Source organism: Salvelinus fontinalis, chromosome 1 (genome assembly GCF_029448725.1).
Source record: "Salvelinus fontinalis isolate EN_2023a chromosome 1, ASM2944872v1, whole genome shotgun sequence".
NCBI lineage: Eukaryota > Metazoa > Chordata > Actinopteri > Salmoniformes > Salmonidae > Salvelinus > Salvelinus fontinalis.
The window spans coordinates 8,037,055-8,056,159 of record NC_074665.1 but is presented as its reverse complement, the minus strand read 5'-3'; the positions used below and the strand labels follow the sequence as shown (position 1 = coordinate 8,056,159).

General features: G+C 48.8%; 1 protein-coding gene across 1 annotated transcript in view; it reads right to left on the bottom strand.

Moving 5' to 3' along the window:
• The window catches only part of oit3 (oncoprotein induced transcript 3), a 34,675-nt gene extending 20,738 nt beyond the window's left edge, over window positions 1–13,937 (bottom strand). The window contains 1 exon segment of the mRNA XM_055864097.1: window positions 13,685–13,937. Coding sequence (XP_055720072.1) covers window positions 13,685–13,742 — 58 coding nt within the window. The 5' untranslated portion in view covers window positions 13,743–13,937.
• Between the last annotated feature and the right edge of the window lie 5,168 nt (window positions 13,938–19,105).

Here is a 19,105-nt window from a genome sequence, read left to right as displayed (position 1 = left end):
GAAGAGAGGAGAGGAGAGGGGGGGACAGAAGAGAGAAAAGGAGAGGTGGGGGGGAGGAAGAGGAGAGGAGAGAGGTTTATAGAGGAGTGTTTCAGATGGTACTCTGTATTACACCAAGGCTCATTCAGAGAGATGTAGGCAGAACACGGGTCCAGAGCTGGAGGAGAAAGGGGGGAGAAGGGTCTGTCTGTTAACAACACGGTCTGTCAATATTGGACCTTTTCACTTCGGCATGTTGTGCAGAATCAAGAGAGACAACGTGAGTCCCACATGGCAGCTTATCTCTATGGGGACAGGCCTAAGGGCTCTGGTCAGGAGTAGTCTCCATATATAGAGAGGGAGAACAAGTTAATCAATGGTTGTCCACAAGGGAACAAACGACTGTAGAGTAATTCCCTTCGGCTGTAAACCATCTCTATTGACAGCATAGAGAGACAGAGAGAAGCAACACAACCAGGAGCCAGCTGGGAGGTATAAGAGCTAGGAGGTAGGAGATAGGAGGTATAAGAGCAAGGAGTTAGGAGATAGGATGTATAAGAGCTAGGAGTTAGGAGATAGGAGGTATAAGAGCTAGGAGTTAGGAGATAGGAGGTATAAGAGCTAGGAGGTAGGAGATAGGAGGTATAAGAGCTAGGAGGTAGGAGATAGGATGTATAAGAGCTAGGAGTTAGGAGATAGGAGGTATAAGAGCTAGGAGTTAGGATGTATAAGAGTTAGGGGATAGGGGCTACAGTGGTTCTTCCTTTAAAAGTGTTGAGCTCTGGCAACAATGGTTGACACTTAAATAACGTGCCATAGAATTCTGCAGCACCCTGGAAGCTGTGCTGCAGTACGTCACAACTTTTAAAGGAAGAACACCTGTAGGAGTGAGGATGTATAGGAGTTAGGAGCTAGGGGATAGGAGCTAGAGAATAAGAGCTAAGGGACCTGAGATCCGATATAAAGGCGGTAGGAGCTAGGGGATAGGAGCTAAGAACTAGGATCTAGGAGCCAGAAACTATGAGCAAGGGAATAAGAGCTAGGGGATAGGATATAGGATATAAAGGAGATAGGAAATAAGGGATAGGAGCTAGGAACTACAAAATAAGATCTAGGAACTAGAAACTATGAGCGAGGGGATAGGAGCTAGGAACTATGAGCTAGAGAATAGGAGCAAGGGGATAGGAGTTAGGAGATAGGAGACAGGATATAAAGGAGCTAGGGGATAGGAGCTAGAAACTATGAGCAAGGGGATAGGAGCTAGGAACTATGAACTAGGGAATAGTAGCTAGAGGATAGGATATAGGATATAAAGAAGATGGGAGCTAGGAACTAGAAACTATGAGCAAGGTGATAGGAGCTAGGAACTATGAGCTAGAGAATAGGAGCTAGGGGATAGGATATAGGATATAAAGGAGATAGGAGCTAGGAACTAGAAACTATAGAATAGGAGCTAGGGGATAGGAGACAGGATATAAAGGAGTTAGGTGGTAGGAGCTAGAAACTATGAGCAAAGGGATAGGAGCTAGGAACTATGAGCAAGGGGATAGGAGCTAGGAACTATGAACTATGGAATAGGAGCTAGGGGATAGGATATAAAGGAGATAGGAGCTAGAGGATAGGAGCTAGGAACTAGGGGATAGGAACAAGGAGCTAGAGAATAGGATATAGGAGCAAGTGGATTGGAGCTAGGATCTAGGAACTATAATGTTTGGGAGCTAGGGCATAGGAGCTGGACAAACTCACCTCTGGACCTAGATGCCAGTTCCACTGCTTTACCCCATAGTTCCCCTCTAATCAGGGACTGATTTAGACCTGGGACACCAAGTGGGTGAAATGAATGATCAGGTAGAAGAGAAAACCAGCAGACTCCGGACCTCGTAGGTTGAGGTCCCTGGTTCGAACCCAGTAAAGGAAAAGGGATGGAAGCAATGAGGAGATAGGAGCTAAGGGCTAGGAGATAGGAGCTAAGGGCTAGGAGCTAAGGGCTAGGAGATATGAGCTAAGGGCTAGGAGATAGGAGCTAAGGGCTAGGAGCTAAGGGCTAGGAGCTAAGGGCTAGGAGATATGAGCTAAGGGCTAGGAGATAAGGGCTAGGAGATAGGAGCTAAGGGCTAGGAGATAGGAGCTAAGGGCTAGGCGATAGGAGCTAAGGGCTAGGAGATATGAGCTAAGGGCTAGGAGATAAGGGCTAGGAGATATGAGCTAAGGGCTAGGAGCTAGGAGATATGAGCTAAGGGCTAGGAGATATGAGCTAAGGGCTAGGAGCTGAGGGCTAGGAGATGTGAACTAAGGGCTAGGAGATAAGGGCTAGGAGATATGAGCTAAGGGCTAGGAGGTAGGAGCTAAGGGCTAGGAGATAGGAGCTAAGGGCTAGGAGATAGGAGCTAAGGGCTAGGAGATAAGGGCTAGGAGATATGAGCTAAGGGCTAGGAGATAGGAGCTAAGGGCTAGGAGATATGAGCTAAGGGCTAGGAGATATGAGCTAAGGGCTAGGAGATAGGAGCTAAGGGCTAGGAGATAGGAGCTAAGGGCTAGGAGATAGAAGAGCAGTCAACTCCTTCAGACAGGAATGATTGATGTCAAAACAGACAAATAGGAAGAACTGGAGGCCACAGCTGGCTGGAAGTAGAGGACCAAGTCAAGGCTACCAACATGAAAACACACACAGCCCCCCACTCCACACACACAGCCCCCCCACTTCACACACACAGCCCCCCACTCCACACACACACACAGCCCCCCACTTCACACACACACACAGCCCCCCACTTCACACAGACAGTCAATTCAATTTGACTCCAGCCCTGCTGTATACAGAGTATATATACACAGACACGTCCATCACTCTTTCTCGTCCGTTTTTACTGAACTGGACCACATCCTGGGATCAGCTTGCTCCATGGAGGAGGAGGAGTAGAGTGAGTGTGTGTGTGAGTGTGAGTGTGAGTGTGAGTGTGAGTGTGAGTGTGAGTGAGAGTGTGAGTGAGAGTGTGTGTGAGAGTGTGTGAGAGAGTGTGAGAGAGTGTGAGAGAGTGTGAGTGAGTGAGTGAGTGAGTGAGTGAGTGAGTGAGTGAGTGAGAGAGAGAGACAGAGAGACAGACAGACAGACAGACAGAGACAGACAGGGGAGAGAGAGACAGACAGACAGGGGAGGGAGAGAGAGAGAGAGAGAGAGAGAGAGAGAGAGAGAGAGAGAGAGAGAGAGAGAGAGAGAGAGAGAGAGACAGAGAGACAGAGAGAGAGACAGAGAGAGAGAGAGACAGAGAGAGAGAGAGACAGAGAGAGAGAGAGACAGAGAGAGAGACAGAGAGAGAGACAGAGAGAGAGACAGAGAGAGAGACAGAGAGAGAGACAGAGCGAGAGACAGAGAGAGAGACAGAGCGAGAGACAGAGCGAGAGACAGAGAGAGAGACAGAGAGAGAGACAGAGAGAGAGACAGAGAGAGACAGAGAGAGACGGAGAGAGAGAAAGAGAGACAGACAGAGAGAGAGAAAGAGAGAGAGACAGAGAGAGAGAAAGAGAGAGACAGAGGAGAGAGAGACAGACAGACAGGTGAGAGAGTGCTCACTGCCCACAAAATGAGGTGGAAACTGAGCTGCACTTCCTAACCTCCTGCCCAATGTATGACCATATTAGAGAGACATATTTCCCTCAGATTACACAGATCCACAAAGAATTCAAAAACAAATCCAATTTTGATAAACTCTCATATCTACTGGGTGAAATACCACAGTGTGACATCACAGCAGCAAGATTTGTGACTTGTTGCCACCAGAAAAGGGCAACCAGTGAAGAACAAACACCATTGTAAATACAACCCATATTTATGTTTATTTACTTTAACTTGTGTGCTTTAACCATTTGTACATTGTTACAACACTGCATATATATAATATGACATTTGTAATGTCTTTATTGTTTTGAAACTTCTGTATGTGTAATGTTTACTGTTCATTTTTATTGTTTATTTGACTTTTGTATATTATCTACCTCACTTGCTTTGGCAATGTTAACACATGTTTCCCATGCCAATAAAGCCCCTTGAATTGAATTGAATTGAATTGAGAGAGAGAGACAGAGAGAGAGAGAGAGACAGAGAGAGACATGCTGTCTGAGGACCAACTAGGTTCACCCAGCCACATAATAATACACCCAGGCACAAACGACCTGAGAACACAGCAGGAAAGGGTGGCCACAGCACTGAAGGGAGTGATTGAAAAAGCTTCTTCTACTTTCCCCAACGCACAAGTGGTTATCTCCACCCTGCTACCACGAAAGACGTTCACCCTGCTACCATACAACGGGTAAACGCAATTATTTCCTGTGACCATGCCTCAAAACCAAATGTTTTCCTGGCCCACCACTCCACCCTGGACTTGAACAACCTCTATGACCAGGTCCACCTCTACAAGGCAGCAGTGCCCACCTTCGTCCGGACCCTAAAGGACATCGCTCTCAAACGTAGCCCCAACACTTCACACAGGAGCAACAGATCAATAGACACCCCGTCCAGACCAGCGAGACACTCACCCAGACCTGCGGGACCCCCCCTCTCCCCCACCCGGACCTACACATAGAGGACCCACGCCGAGAGGACCTACATCCAGACCGCAACACCACCAGCCACATCCACACCCCCACCCCAACCAATCAATACCCCCCTCCAAGTCAACCATGCCCACACCCCATTTAGGCCCCCCTCAGATTAGACCTACTCAGTGAGCATAGCCTTGCTATTGAGAAAGGCCGCCGTAGGCAGACCTGGCTCTCAAGAGAAGACAAGCTATGTGCACACTGCCCACAAAATGAGGTGGAAACTGAGCTGCACTTCCTAACCTCCTGCCAGATGTAGGACCATATTAGAGACACAGATTTCCCTCAGATTACACAGACCCACAAATAATTACAAAACAAAGCATATTTTGATTAAACTCCCTATCTCGGGTGAAATACCACAGTGTGACATCACAGCAGACAAGATTTGTGACCTGTTGACACAAGAAAAGGGCAACCAGTGAAGAACAAACACCATTGTAAATACAACCCATATTTATGCTTATTTATTTTCCATTGTGTACTTTAACTATTTGCACATCGTTACAACACTGTATATATACATAATATGACATTTGAAATGTCTTTATTCTTTAGGAACTTCTGTGAGTGTAATGTTCACTGTTCATTTTTATTGTTTATTTCACTTTTGTATTTTATCTACTTCACTTGCTTTGGCAATGTTAACATATGTTTCCCATGACAATAAAGCCCCTTGAATTGAATTGAACTGGTTAGAGGAGGTGTGATGGTTACAGGAGGAGGTGTGATGGTTACAGGAGGAGGTGTGATGGTTACAGGAGGAGGTGTGATGGTTACAGGAGGAGGTGTGATGGTTACAGGAGGAGGTGTGATGGTTACAGGAGGAGGTGTGATGGTTACAGGAGGAGGTGTGATGGTTACAGGAGGTGTGATGGTTACAGGAGGAGGTGTGATGGTTACAGGAGGAGGTGTGATGGTTACAATAGGAGGTGTGATGGTTATAGGAGGAGGTGTGATGGTTACAGGAGGAGGTATGATGGTTACAGGAGGAGGTGTGATGGTTACAGTAGGAGGTGTGATGGTTACAGGAGGAGAGTGATGGTTAGAGGAGGAGGTGTGATGGTTACAGGAGGAGGTGTGATGGTTACAGGAGGAGGTGTGATGGTTACAGGAGGAGGTGTGATGGTTACAGGAGGAGGTGTGATGGTTACAGGAGGTGTGATGGTTACAGGAGGAGGTGTGATGGTTACAGGAGGAGGTGTGATGGTTACAGTAGGTGTGATGGTTACAGGAGGAGGTGTGATGGTTACATGAGGAGGTGTGATGGTTACAGGAGGTGTGATGGTTACATGAGGAGGTGTGATGGTTTCAGGAGGAGGTGTGATGGTTTATAGTAGGAGGTGTGATGGTTACAGTAGGAGGTGTGATGGTTACAGGAGGAGGTGTGATTGTTATAGTAGGAGGTGTGATGGTTACAGGAGGAGGTGTGATGGTTACAGGAGGTGTGATGGTTAGAGTAGGAGGTGTGATGGTTACAGGAGGAGGTGTGATGGTTACAGGAGGAGGTGTGATGGTTACAGGAGGAGGTGTGATGGTTACAGGAGGAGGTGTGATGGTTACATGAGGAGGTGTGATGGTTACATGAGGAGGTGTGATGGTTACAGTAGGAGGTGTGATGGTTACAGGAGGACATGTGATGGTTTATAGTAGGAGGTGTGATGGTTACAGGAGGAGGTGTGATGGTTACAGTAGGAGGTGTGATGGTTACAGGAGGAGGTGTGATGGTTACAGGAGGAGGTGTGATGGTTACAGGAGGAGGTGTGCATGGTTACAGGAGGAGGTGTGATGGTTACAGGAGGAGGTGTGATGGTTACAGGAGGAGGTGTGATGGTTACAGGAGGTATGATGGTTACAGGAGGAGGTGTGATGGTTACAGGAGGAGGTGTGATGGTTACAGGAGGATGTGTGATGGTTACAGGAGGAGGTGTGATGGTTACAGGAGGATGTGTGATGGTTACAGGAGGAGGTGTGATGGTTACAGGAGGATGTGTGATGGTTACAGGAGGAGGTGTGCATGGGATACAGGGAGGAGGTGTGATGGTTACAGGAGGAGGTGTGATGGTTACAGGAGGAGGTGTGATGGTTACAGGAGGATGTGTGATGGTTACAGGAGGAGGTGTGCATGGGATACAGGGAGGAGGTGTGATGGTTACAGGAGGAGGTATGAATGGGATACAGGGAGGAGGTGTGATGGTTACAGGAGGTGTGATGGGTATAGGAGGAGGTGTGATGGTTACAGGAGGAGGTGTGATGGTTACAGGAGGAGGTATGAATGGGATACTGGGAGGAGGTGTGATGGTTACAGGAGGTGTGATGGTTATAGGAGGAGGTGTGATGGTTACAGGAGGAGGTGTGATGGTTACAGGAGGAGGTATGACTGGGATACAGGGAGGAGGTGTGATGGTTACAGGAGGAGGTGTGATGGTTACAGGAGGAGGTGTGATGGTTACAGTAGGAGGTGTGATGGTTACAGGAGGAGGTGTGATGGTTACAGGAGGATGTGTGATGGTTACAGGAGAAGGTGTGATGGTTACAGGAGGAGGTGTGAATGGGATACTGGGAGGAGGTGTGATGGTTACAGGAGGAGGTGTGATGGTTACAGGAGGAGGTGTGATGGTTACAGGAGGCGGTATGATGGTTACAGGAGGAGGTGTGATGGTTACAGGAGGAGGTGTGAATGGGATACAGGGAGGAGGTGTGATGGTTACAGGAGGAGGTGTGATGGTTACAGGAGGAGGTGTGATGGTTACAGGAGGAAGTGTGATAGATACAGGAGGAGGTGTGATGGTTACAGGAGGAGGTGTGATGGTTACAGGAGGAGGTGTGATGGTTACAGGAGGATGTGTGATGGTTACAGGAGGAGGTGTGATGGTTACAGGAGGATGTGTGATGGTTACAGGAGGAGGTGTGATGGTTGCAGGAGGAGGTGTGATGGTTACAGGAGGAGGTGTGATGGTTACAGGAGGAGGTATGATGGTTACAGGAGGAGGTATGATGGTTACAGGAGGAGGTGTGATGGTTACAGGAGGATGTGTGATGGTTACAGGAGGAGGTGTGATGGTTACAGGAGGAGGTGTGATGGTTACAGGAGGAGGTGTGATGGTTACAGGAGGATGTGTGATGGTTACAGGAGGAGGTGTGCATGGGATACAGGGAGGAGGTGTGATGGTTACAGGAGGAGGTGTGATGGTTACAGGAGGAGGTGTGATGGTTACAGGAGGAGGTGTGATGTTACAGGAGGAGGTGTGATGGTTACAGGAGGAGGTGTGATGGTTACAGGAGGAGGTGTGATGGTTACAGGAGGATGTGTCATGGTTACAGGAGGAGGTGTGCATGGGATACAGGGAGGAGGTGTGATGGTTACAGGAGGAGGTATGAATGGGATACAGGGAGGAGGTGTAATGGTTACAGGAGGTGTGATGGTTATAGGAGGAGGTGTGATGGTTACAGGAGGAGGTATGAATGGGATACAGGGAGGAGGTGTGATGGTTACAGGAGGTGGTGTGATGGTTACAGGAGGAGGTGTGATGGTTACAGTAGGAGGTGTGATGGTTACAGGAGGAGGTGTGATGGTTACAGGAGGAGGTGTGATGGTTACAGGAGGAGGTGTGATGGTTACAGGAGGAGGTGTGATGGTTACAGGAGGAGGTGTGATGGTTACAGGAGGTGGTGTGATGGTTACAGGAGGAGGTGTGATGGTTACAGGAGAAGGTGTGATGGTTACAGGAGGAGGTGTGATGGTTACAGGAGGTGTGATGGTTACAGGAGGAGGTGTGATGGTTACAGTAGGTGTGATGGTTACAGGAGGAGGTGTGATGGTTACATGAGGAGGTGTGATGGTTACAGGAGGTGTGATGGTTTCAGGAGGAGGTGTGATGGTTTCAGGAGGAGGTGTGATGGTTTATAGTAGGAGGTGTGATGGTTTATAGTAGGAGGTGTGATGGTTACAGGAGGAGGTGTGATTGTTATAGTAGGAGGTGTGATGGTTACAGGAGGTGTGATGGTTATAGGAGGTGGTGTGATGGTTACAGGAGGTGGTGTGATGGTTACAGGAGGAGGTGTGATGGTTACAGTAGGAGGTGTGATGGTTACAGGAGGAGGTGTGATGGTTACAGGAGGAGGTGTGATGGTTACAGGAGGAGGTGTGATGGTTACAGGAGGAGGTGGGATGGTTACAGGAGGAGGTGGGATGGTTACAGGAGGAGGTGTGATGGTTACAGGAGGAGGTGTGATGGTTACAGGAGGAGGTGTGATGGTTACAGGAGGAGGTGTGATGGTTACAGGAGGAGGTGTGATGGTTACAGGAGGAGGTGTGATGGTTACAGGAGGAGGTGTGATGGTTACAGGAGGAGGTGTGATGGTTACAGGAGGAGGTGTGATGGTTACAGGAGGATGTGTGATGGTTACAGGAGGAGGTGTGCATGGGATACAGGGAGGAGGTGTGATGGTTACAGGAGGAGGTGTGATGGTTACAGGAGGAAGTGTGATGGTTACAGGAGGATGTGTGATGGTTACAGGAGGAGGTGTGCATGGGATACAGGGAGGAGGTGTGATGGTTACAGGAGGAGGTATGAATGGGATACAGGGAGGTGGTGTGATGGTTACAGGAGGAGTGATGGGTATAGGAGGAGGTGTGATGGTTACAGGAGGAGGTTTGATGGTTACAGGAGGAGGTATGAATGGGATACTGGGAGGAGGTGTGATGGTTACAGGAGGTGTGATGGTTATAGGAGGAGGTGTGATGGTTACAGGAGGAGGTGTGGTGGTTACAGGAGGAGGTATGACTGGGATACAGGGAGGAGGTGTGATGGTTACAGGAGGAGGTGTGATGGTTACAGGAGGAGGTGTGATTGTTACAGTAGGAGGTGTGATGGTTACAGGAGGAGGTGTGATGGTTACAGGAGGATGTGTGATGGTTACAGGAGTAGGTGTGATGGTTACAGGAGGAGGTGTGAATGGGATACAGGGAGGAGTTGTGATGGTTACAGGAGGAGGTGTGATGGTTACAGGAGGAGGTGTGATGGTTACAGGAGGAGGTGTGATGGATACAGGAGGCGGTATGATGGTTACAGGAGGAGGTGTGATGGTTACAGGAGGAGGTGTGAATGGGATACAGGGAGGAGGTGTGATGGTTACAGGAGGAGGTGTGATGGTTACAGGAGGAGGTGTGATGGTTACAGGAGGAGGTGTGATGGTTACAGGAGGAGGTGTGATGGATACATGAGGAGGTGTGATGGTTACAGGAGGAGGTGTGATGGTTACAGGAGGATGTGTGATGGTTACAGGAGGAGGTGTGATGGTTGCAGGAGGAGGTGTGATGGTTGCAGGAGGAGGTGTGATGGTTGCAGGAGGAGGTGTGATGGTTGCAGGAGGAGGTGTGATGGTTACAGGAGGAGGTGTGATGGTTACAGGAGGAGGTATGATGGTTACAGGAGGAGGTATGATGGTTACAGGAGGAGGTGTGATCGTTACAGGAGGAGGTGTGATGGTTACAGGAGGAGGTGTGATGGTTACAGGAGGAGGTGTGATGGTTACAGGAGGATGTGTGATGGTTACAGGAGGAGGTGTGATGGTTACAGGAGGATGTGTGATGGTTACAGGAGGAGGTGTGCATGGGATACAGGGAGGAGGTGTGATGGTTACAGGAGGAGGTGTGATGGTTGCAGGAGGAGGTATGATGGTTACAGGAGGAGGTGTGATGGTTACAGGAGGAGGTGTGATGGTTACAGGAGGAGGTGTGATGGTTACAGGAGGAGGTGTGATGGTTACAGGAGGATGTGTGATGGTTACAGGAGGAGGTGTGCATGGGATACAGGGAGGAGGTGTGATGGTTACAGGAGGAGGTATGAATGGGATACAGGGAGGAGGTGTGATGGTTACAGGAGGTGTGATGGTTATAGGAGGAGGTGTGATGGTTACAGGAGGAGGTGTGATGGTTACAGGAGGAAGTATGAATGGGATACAGGGAGGAGGTGTGATGGTTACAGGAGGTGGTGTGATGGTTACAGGAGGAGGTGTGATGGTTACAGGAGGAGGTGTGATGGATACAGGGAGGAGGTGTGATGGTTACAGGAGGAGGTGTGATGGACACAGGAGGAGGTGTGATGGATACAGGGAGGAGGTGTGATGGTTACAGGAGGAGGTGTGATGGATACAGGAGGAGGTGTGATGGTTACAGGAGGAGGTGTGATGGTTACAGGAGGAGGTGTGATAGATACAGGGAGGAGGTGTGATGGTTACAGGAGGAGGTGTGATGGACACAGGAGGAGGTGTGATGGATACAGGGAGGAGGTGTGATGGTTACAGGAGGAGGTGTGATGGATACAGGAGGAGGTGTGATGGTTACAGTAGGAGGTGTGATGGTTACAGGAGGAGGTGTGATGGTTACAGGAGGTGTGATGGTTACAGGAGGAGGTGTGATGGTTACAGGGAGGAGGTGTGATGGTTGCAGGGAGGAGATGTGAATGGGATACAGGGAGGAGGTGTGATGGATACGTGAGGAGGTGTGATGGTAACAGGAGGAGGTGTGATGGATAGTTTTAGAGCCAACCCTACTGAGCGCCAGACAGTGACCAGAGAAGAGCTGAGGGTACAGCTGGCTCAGGTGGCTGTACAAGAAAAGGTGCTAAGTAGAACCATACAGGGTTTTGGGGGGTTTGACCCCATAGGAGAACCCATTTTGGTGCTTGGTAGAACCGTTTGCCTTACAAAGAACCCTTGTTCTACCAAAAATAATATTATGATGAAAACGGTTCTTGGTAGAACCCTATCCCCCTCCGCAAAGAACCCTTTTGGAACCCTTTTGGAAACCCTTTTGGAACCCTTTTGGAACCCTTTTGGAACCCTTTTTTCAAAGAGCGTATGCAAATAGCAGCTGTAGAGTGAAAGACTCTTAGAGGACCGTGGGTCCTGGCTGCAGAACAGAGCTGAGTTAATGACTATGGCCATTAGAGGACCGTGGGTCCTGGCTGCAGAACAGAGCTGAGTTAATGACTATGGCCATTAGAAGACCGTGGGTCCTGGCTGCAGAACAGAGCTGAGTTAATGACTATGGCCATTAGAGGACCGTGGGTCCTGGCTGCAGAACAGAGCTGAGTTAATGACTATGGCCATTAGAGGACCGTGGGTCCTGGCTGCAGAACAGAGCTGAGTTAATGACTATGGCCATTAGAGGACCGTGGGTCCTGGCTGCAGAACAGAGCTGAGTTAATGACTATGGCCATTAGAGGACCGTGGGTCCTGGCTGCAGAACAGAGCTGAGTTAATGACTATGGCCATTAGAGGACCGTGGGTCCTGGCTGCAGAACAGAGCTGAGTTAATGACTATGGCCATTAGAGGACCGTGGGTCCTGGCTGCAGAACAGAGCTGAGTTAATGACTATGGCCATTAGAGGACTGTGGGTCCTGGCTGCAGAACAGAGCTGAGTTAATGACTATGGCCATTAGAGGACCGTGGGTCCTGGCTGCAGAACAGAGCTGAGTTAATGACTATGGCCATTAGAGGACCGTGGGTCCTGGCTGCAGAACAGAGCTGAGTTAATGACTATGGCCATTAGAAGACCGTGGGTCTTGGCTGCAGAACAGAGCTGAGTTAATGACTATGGCCATTAGAAGACCGTGGGTCATGGCTGCAGAACAGAGCTGAGTTAATGACTATGGCCATTAGAGGACCGTGGGTCCTGGCTGCAGAACAGAGCTGAGTTAATGACTATGGCCACTAGAGGACCGTGGGTCCTGGCTGCAGAACAGAGCTGAGTTAATGACTATGGCCATTAGAGGACCGTGGGTCCTGGCTGCAGAACAGAGCTGAGTTAATGACTATGGCCATTAGAGGACCGTGGGTCCTGGCTGCAGAACAGAGCTGAGTTAATGACTATGGCCATTAGAGGACCGTGGGTCCTGGCTGCAGAACAGAGCTGAGTTAATGACTATGGCCATTAGAGGACCGTGGGTCCTGGCTGCAGAACAGAGCTGAGTTAATGACTATGGCCATTAGAGGACCGTGGGTCCTGGCTGCAGAACAGAGCTGAGTTAATGACTATGGCCATTAGAGGACCGTGGATCCTGGCTGCAGAACAGAGCTGAGTTAATGACTATGGCCATTAGAGGACCGTGGGTCCTGGCTGCAGAACAGAGCTGAGTTAATGACTATGGCCATTAGAGGACCGTGGGTCCTGGCTGCAGAACAGAGCTGAGTTAATGACTATTGCCATTAGAGGACCGTGGGTCCTGGCTGCAGAACAGAGCTGAGTTAATGACTATGGCCATTAGAGGACCTTGGGTCCTGGCTGCAGAACAGAGCTGAGTTAATGACTATTGCCATTAGAGGGCCGTGGGTCCTGGCTGCAGAACAGAGCTGAGTTAATGACTATGGCCATTAGAGGACCTTGGGTCCTGGCTGCAGAACAGAGCTGAGTTAATGACTATTGCCATTAGAAGACCGTGGGTCCTGGCTGCAGAACAGAGCTGAGTTAATGACTATGGCCATTAGAGGACCGTGGGTCCTGGCTGCAGAACAGAAGCGTACTAAATCTGAGCAGTACCAATCTCTCGCAGCCTAATGGTCTGTGGAATAGGGGTCCTGGTCTAAAGTAGTGCACTCTATAGGGAATAGGGTGCCATTTGTGACATGACCTTGATTACCCAGGTTATGCTCACTCATCCAAACATGCTCACAGAGAGAGAGAGACAGGGAGAAAGTGTTTTAGACCTAAGATCCATCGTCAGCAGAAAAAATTAAAATGACTGTCAAGACAAATTAGTGTTATGTTTAACAACAAGTCTTGAAATGGAAACGTTTTCTAGTGTGAGTCATGCACAGGTTTCTAAAGCGAAAAACACACACCGTTTACACTTCATCAGTCTTACTATGCAGTACACACAACATGGAGAGGAGGACCAATGGAGGCCAGACTAGATTCCCGAGCCATATACAACTATATGTCCACGGTTGTCCTGACATTATTCTACTGAAAGTTACAGGAAATAACACGAGTATTTTACAATGTCACCCTGGTATTCTGTAACAGTGACTCATTGGTTCCCCGCTGTCGGTGATATGGACGCGTGAAGGAAACCTAGAGACGGTATACGTGGTGGTACTCACCGATGGCTTCTGCAGTGGGTGTGTGCTGTAGTAGCACGGTCAACAGTAACACTATCATTACGACAAACACTTTCCCCCAGTTACCAACTCTTCGGGTAATCTCAGCACCTAGAATCAGACTGTTAAACGAGACGGTGACGGAGACAATAGGAAATCCAAGCTCAGTCTGTGTCCGTGTATGTCTGCCTCTGTGTGTCGGTCTCTTGAGTGTCCGTCAATGTGTCTCTGAGTGTGTGAGGTTTCTTGAAAAACAAAACAGGGCCTTTAATAGACAGCTTATCTGTGTATCTACGTACATAAATGAGGGCTTGGCCAGGGGGTAGGAGTTTGGTGTGTGTGTGTGTGTGTGTGTGTGTGTGTGTGTGTGTGTGTGTGTGTGTGTGTGTGTGTGTGTGTGTGTGTGTGTGTGTGTGTGTGTGTGTGTGTCTGTGTGTCAGGGTACACTAGTCTCACCTTGACCTGATGAGTTCAGTGACAGCACCATCCTCCCATTGTTCCACAGGCTCATCTTATCCACAGAACCAGCCCAGCCCTAGATTACACACACACACACACACACACACACACACACACACACACACACACACACACACACACACACACACACACACACACACACACACACACACACACACACACACACACACACACACACACACACACACACACACACACACACACCCTCTTCTCCATCACTCATCCTCCCTCCACCTCACCTCTCAACCCTTCTTCATTCTCTCTCTCCTCAGGACTTCTGCCCGTCCTCGCTCCTCCTCCCTTCGTTCTCTCTCTCTCTCTCTCCTCAGGACTTCCTCCCGTCCTCGCTCCTCCTCCCTTCGTTCTCTCTCTCTCTCCTCAGGACTTCCTCCCGTCCTCGCTCCTCCTCCCTTCGTTCTCTCTCTCTCTCCTCAGGACTTCCTCCCGTCCTCGCTCCTCCTCCCTTCGTTCTCTCTCTCTCTCCTCAGGACTTCCTCCCGTCCTCGCTCCTCCTCCCTTCGTTCTCTCTCCTCAAGAAACACAGTCCATGTGCTGTTGAAACAGAAACAGATTACCCTGTCTATCTCTGATGACAGAAAACCTTATCTGATTACGTTCTGGCTGACCAGTTTACTGTCTATCTGCCTTCATAATGTGGAATTATCAACGATTATACTCCCTCTCATCTCTATCATTCTCCTTGCAGTCATTTCTGTTCCTTCAAGTCCTTCCATTCTTATCCTTCCATTTTTAGAAAAGTCCGGAAAGACAGAACAATGACGTGAGACAGTGTGATGTATCTGTCTCTGAACCATGTCTTCCCATTGGACAAACAGACAGACAGGCCAGAGCAGGCTGATCCTACATATTACAGTAGGCCTGTTAAAGGGTCCCAATCCTCTACCCTACTACCCTAGAAGTGTGCACTTGACTCCCTGACATGGAATGGACAGGTATAAGAAACATGAGTGCACACGTGCACACTTGAGGGAGAAAGGTAGGGAGTACCTCTACCCCCAGTCCATTGTCCTTTACCCCCAGTCCATTGTCCTTTACCCCCAGAGTCCATTGTCCTTTACCCCCAGTCCATTGTCCTTTACTCCCAGTCCAATGTCCTTTACTCCCAGTCCAATGTCCTTTACCCCCAGTCCATTGTCCTTTACTCCCAGTCCATTGTCCTTTACTCCCAGTCCATTGTCCTTTACCCCCAGTCCAATGTCCTTTACTCCCAGTCCATTGTCTTTTACCCAAAGTCCATTGTCCTTTACCCCCAGTCCAATGTCCTTTACTCCCAGTCCATTGTCCTTTACCCCCAGTCCATTGTCCTTTACTCCCAGTCCATTGTCCTTTACCCCCCCCCCAGTCCAATGTCCTTACCCCCAGTCCATTGTCCTTTACCCCCAGTCCATTGTCCTTTACCCCCAGTCCATTGTCCTTTAACCCCAGTCCATTGTCCTTTACCCCCAGTCCATTGTCCTTTACTCCCAGTCCATTGTCCTTTACCCCCAGTCCATTGTCCATTACACCCAGTCCAATGTCCTTACCCCCAGTCCATTGTCTTTTACCCCCAGTCCATTGTCCTTTACCCCCAGTCCATTGTCCTTTAACCCCAGTCCATTGTCTTTTACCCCCAGTCCAATGTCCTTTACCCCCAGTCAATTGTCCTTTACACCCAGTCCAATGTCCTTACCCCAGTCCAATGTCCTTTACCCCTAGTCCAATGTCCTTTACACCTAGTCCAATGTCCTTTACCCCTAGTCCAATGTCCTTTACCCCTAGTCTAATGTCCTTTACCCCCAGTCCATTGTCCTTACCCCCAGCCCATTGTCCTTACCCTCAGTCCATTGTCCTTTACCCCCAGTCCATTGTCCTTTACCCCCAGTCCATTGTCCTTTACCCCCAGCCCATTGTCCTTTACCCCCAGCCCATTGTCCTTTACCCCCAGCCCATTGTCCTTTACCCCCAGCCCATTGTCCTTTACCCCCAGTTCATTGTCCTTTACCCCCAGCCCATTGTCCTTTACCCCCAGTCCAATGTCCTTTACCCCAGTCCAATTTCCTTTACCCCAGTCCAATGTCCTTTACCCCAGTCCAATGTCCTTTACCCCAGTCCAATGTCCTTTACCCCAGTCCATTCCCTTAAATCCACGAGGGAGAGTGTAGAAGCGATACGGAGGGTGGAGAATAAGACCCCAGGTTACAGGGTTTTAACTAAAGTCAGCATGTCTTCCTCTGAATCTATGTTTGGCCACAAATCTCTGACTGCTCTCACCTATAAAACCTAATGGTCTTTGCCGTGTCAGAGGAGAAGTTGGTCCAAGCTGTCCTGAGTCAGGGAGAGTCGGCTTTTTCTCTAATTAAATTACTGGGTTCTTTAATCAATGAGCTGTTAGGAGAAATTAAATGGAACGTTATAAAATGTGTCTGTCAGCCTTCTGATGTCATTACTTTTTTCTGGATGGACACACCTCCGTCCTCCATCTCTCCTTCTCTCTACTGTATCCTCTCTTTCTATCTCCTCTCTATCCTGCTCTCTACTGTATCATCTCTTTCTACCCCCTCTCTATCCTGCTCTCTACTGTATCATCTCTTTCTATCCCCTCTCTATCCTGCTCTCTACTGTATCCTCTCTTTCTATCTCCTCTCTATCCTGCTCTCTTTCTATCTCCTCTCTATCCTGCTCTCTACTGTATCATCTCTTTCTATCCCCTCTCTAACCTGCTCTCTACTGTATCATCTCTTTCTATCTCCTCTCTATCCTGCTCTCTTTCTATCTCCTCTCTATCCTGCTCTCTACTGTATCATCTCTTTCTATCTCCTCTCTATCCTGCTCTCTACTGTATCATCTCTTTCTACCCCCTCTCTATCCTGCTCTCTACTGTATCATCTCTTTCTATCCCCTCTCTATCCTGCTCTCTACTGTATCATCTCTTTCTATCCCCTCTCTATCCTGCTCTCTACTGTATCCTCTCTTTCTATCTCCTCTCTATCCTGCTCTCTTTCTATCTCCTCTCTGTCCTGCTCTCTACTGTATCATCTCTTTCTATCCCCTCTCTAACCTGCTCTCTACTGTATCATCTCTTTCTATCTCCTCTCTATCCTGCTCTCTTTCTATCTCCTCTCTATCCTGCTCTCTACTGTATCATCTCTTTCTATCTCCTCTCTATCCTGCTCTCTACTGTATCATCTCTTTCTACCCCCTCTCTATCCTGCTCTCTACTGTATCATCTCTTTCTACCCCCTCTCTATCCTGCTCTCTACTGTATCCTCTCTTTCTATCCCCTTCCTATCCTGCTCTCTGCTGTATCATCTCTTTCTACCCCCTCTCTATCCTGCTCTCTACTGTATCATCTCTTTCTACCCCCTCTCTATCCTGCTCTCTACTGTATCATCTCTTTCTACCCCCTCTCTATCCTGCTCTCTACTGTATCCTCTCTTTCTATCCCCTTCCTATCCTGCTCTCTGCTGTATCATCTCTTTCTACCCCCTCTCTATCCTGCTCTCTACTGTATCATCTCTTTCTACCCCCTCTCTATCCTGCTCTCTACTGTATCATCTCTTTCTATCCCCTCTCTATCCTGCTCTCTTTCTATCCCCTCTCTATCCTGCTCTCTGCTGTATCCTCTCTTTCTATCTCCTCTCTATCCTGCTCTCTGCTGTATCCTCTCTTTCTATCCCCTCTCTATCCTGCTCTCTTTCTATCCCCTCTCTATCCTGCTCTCTACTGTATCCTCTCTTTCTATCCCCTCTCTATCCTGCTCTCTTTCTATCCCCTCTCTATCCTGCTCTCTGCTGTATCATCTCTTTCTATCCCCTCTCTATCCTGCTCTCTACTGTATCATCTCTTTCTATCCCCTCTCTATCCTGCTCTCTGCTGTATCCTCTCTTTCTATCCCCTCTCTATCCTGCTCTCTTTCTATCCCCTCTCTATCCTGCTCTCTTTCTATCCCCTTCCTATCCTGCTCTCTACTGTATCCTCTCTTTCTAGCCCCTCTCTATCCTGCTCTCTTTCTACCCCCTCTCTATCATGCTCTCTACTGTATCCTCTCTTTCTATCCCCTCTCTATCCTGCTCTCTGCTGTATCCTCTCTTTCTATCCCCTCTCTATCCTGCTCTCTTTCTATCCCCTCTCTATCCTTCTCTCTTTCTATCCCCTCTCTATCCTGCTCTCTACTGTATCCTCTCTTTCTAGCCCCTCTCTATCCTGCTCTCTTTCTAGCCCCTCTCTATCCTGCTCTCTACTGTATCCTCTCTTTCTATCCCCTCTCTATCCTGCTCTCTGCTGTATCCTCTCTTTCTACCCCCTCTCTATCCTGCTCTCTGCTGTATCCTCTCTTTCTACCCCCTCTCTATCCTGCTCTCTTTCTATCCCCTCTCTATCCTGCTCTCTTTCTATCTCCTCTCTATCCTGCTCTCTACTGTATCCACTCTTTCTATCCCCTCTCTATCCTTCTCTCTTTCTATCCCCTCTCTATCCTGCTCTCTTTCTATCCCCTCTCTATCCTGCTCTCTTTCTATCCCCTCTCTATCCTGCTCGCTTTCTACCCCCTCTCTATCCTGCTCTCTACTGTATCCTCTCTTTCTATCCCCTCTCTATCCTGCTCTCTGCTGTATCCTCTCTTTCTACCCCCTCTCTATCCTGCTCTCTGCTGTATCCTCTCTTTCTACCCCCTCTCTATCCTGCTCTCTTTCTATCCCCTCTCTATCCTGCTCTCTTTCTATCTCCTCTCTATCCTGCTCTCTGCTGTATCCCCTCTTTCTATCCCCTCTCTTTCTATCCCCTCTCTATCCTGCTCTCTGCTGTATCCTCTCTTTCTACCCCCTCTCTATCCTGCTCTCTTTCTATCCCCTCTCTATCCTGCTCTCTGCTGTATCATCTCTTTCTATCCCCTCTCTATCCTGCTCTCTTTCTATCCCCTTCCTATCCTGCTCTCTACTGTATCCT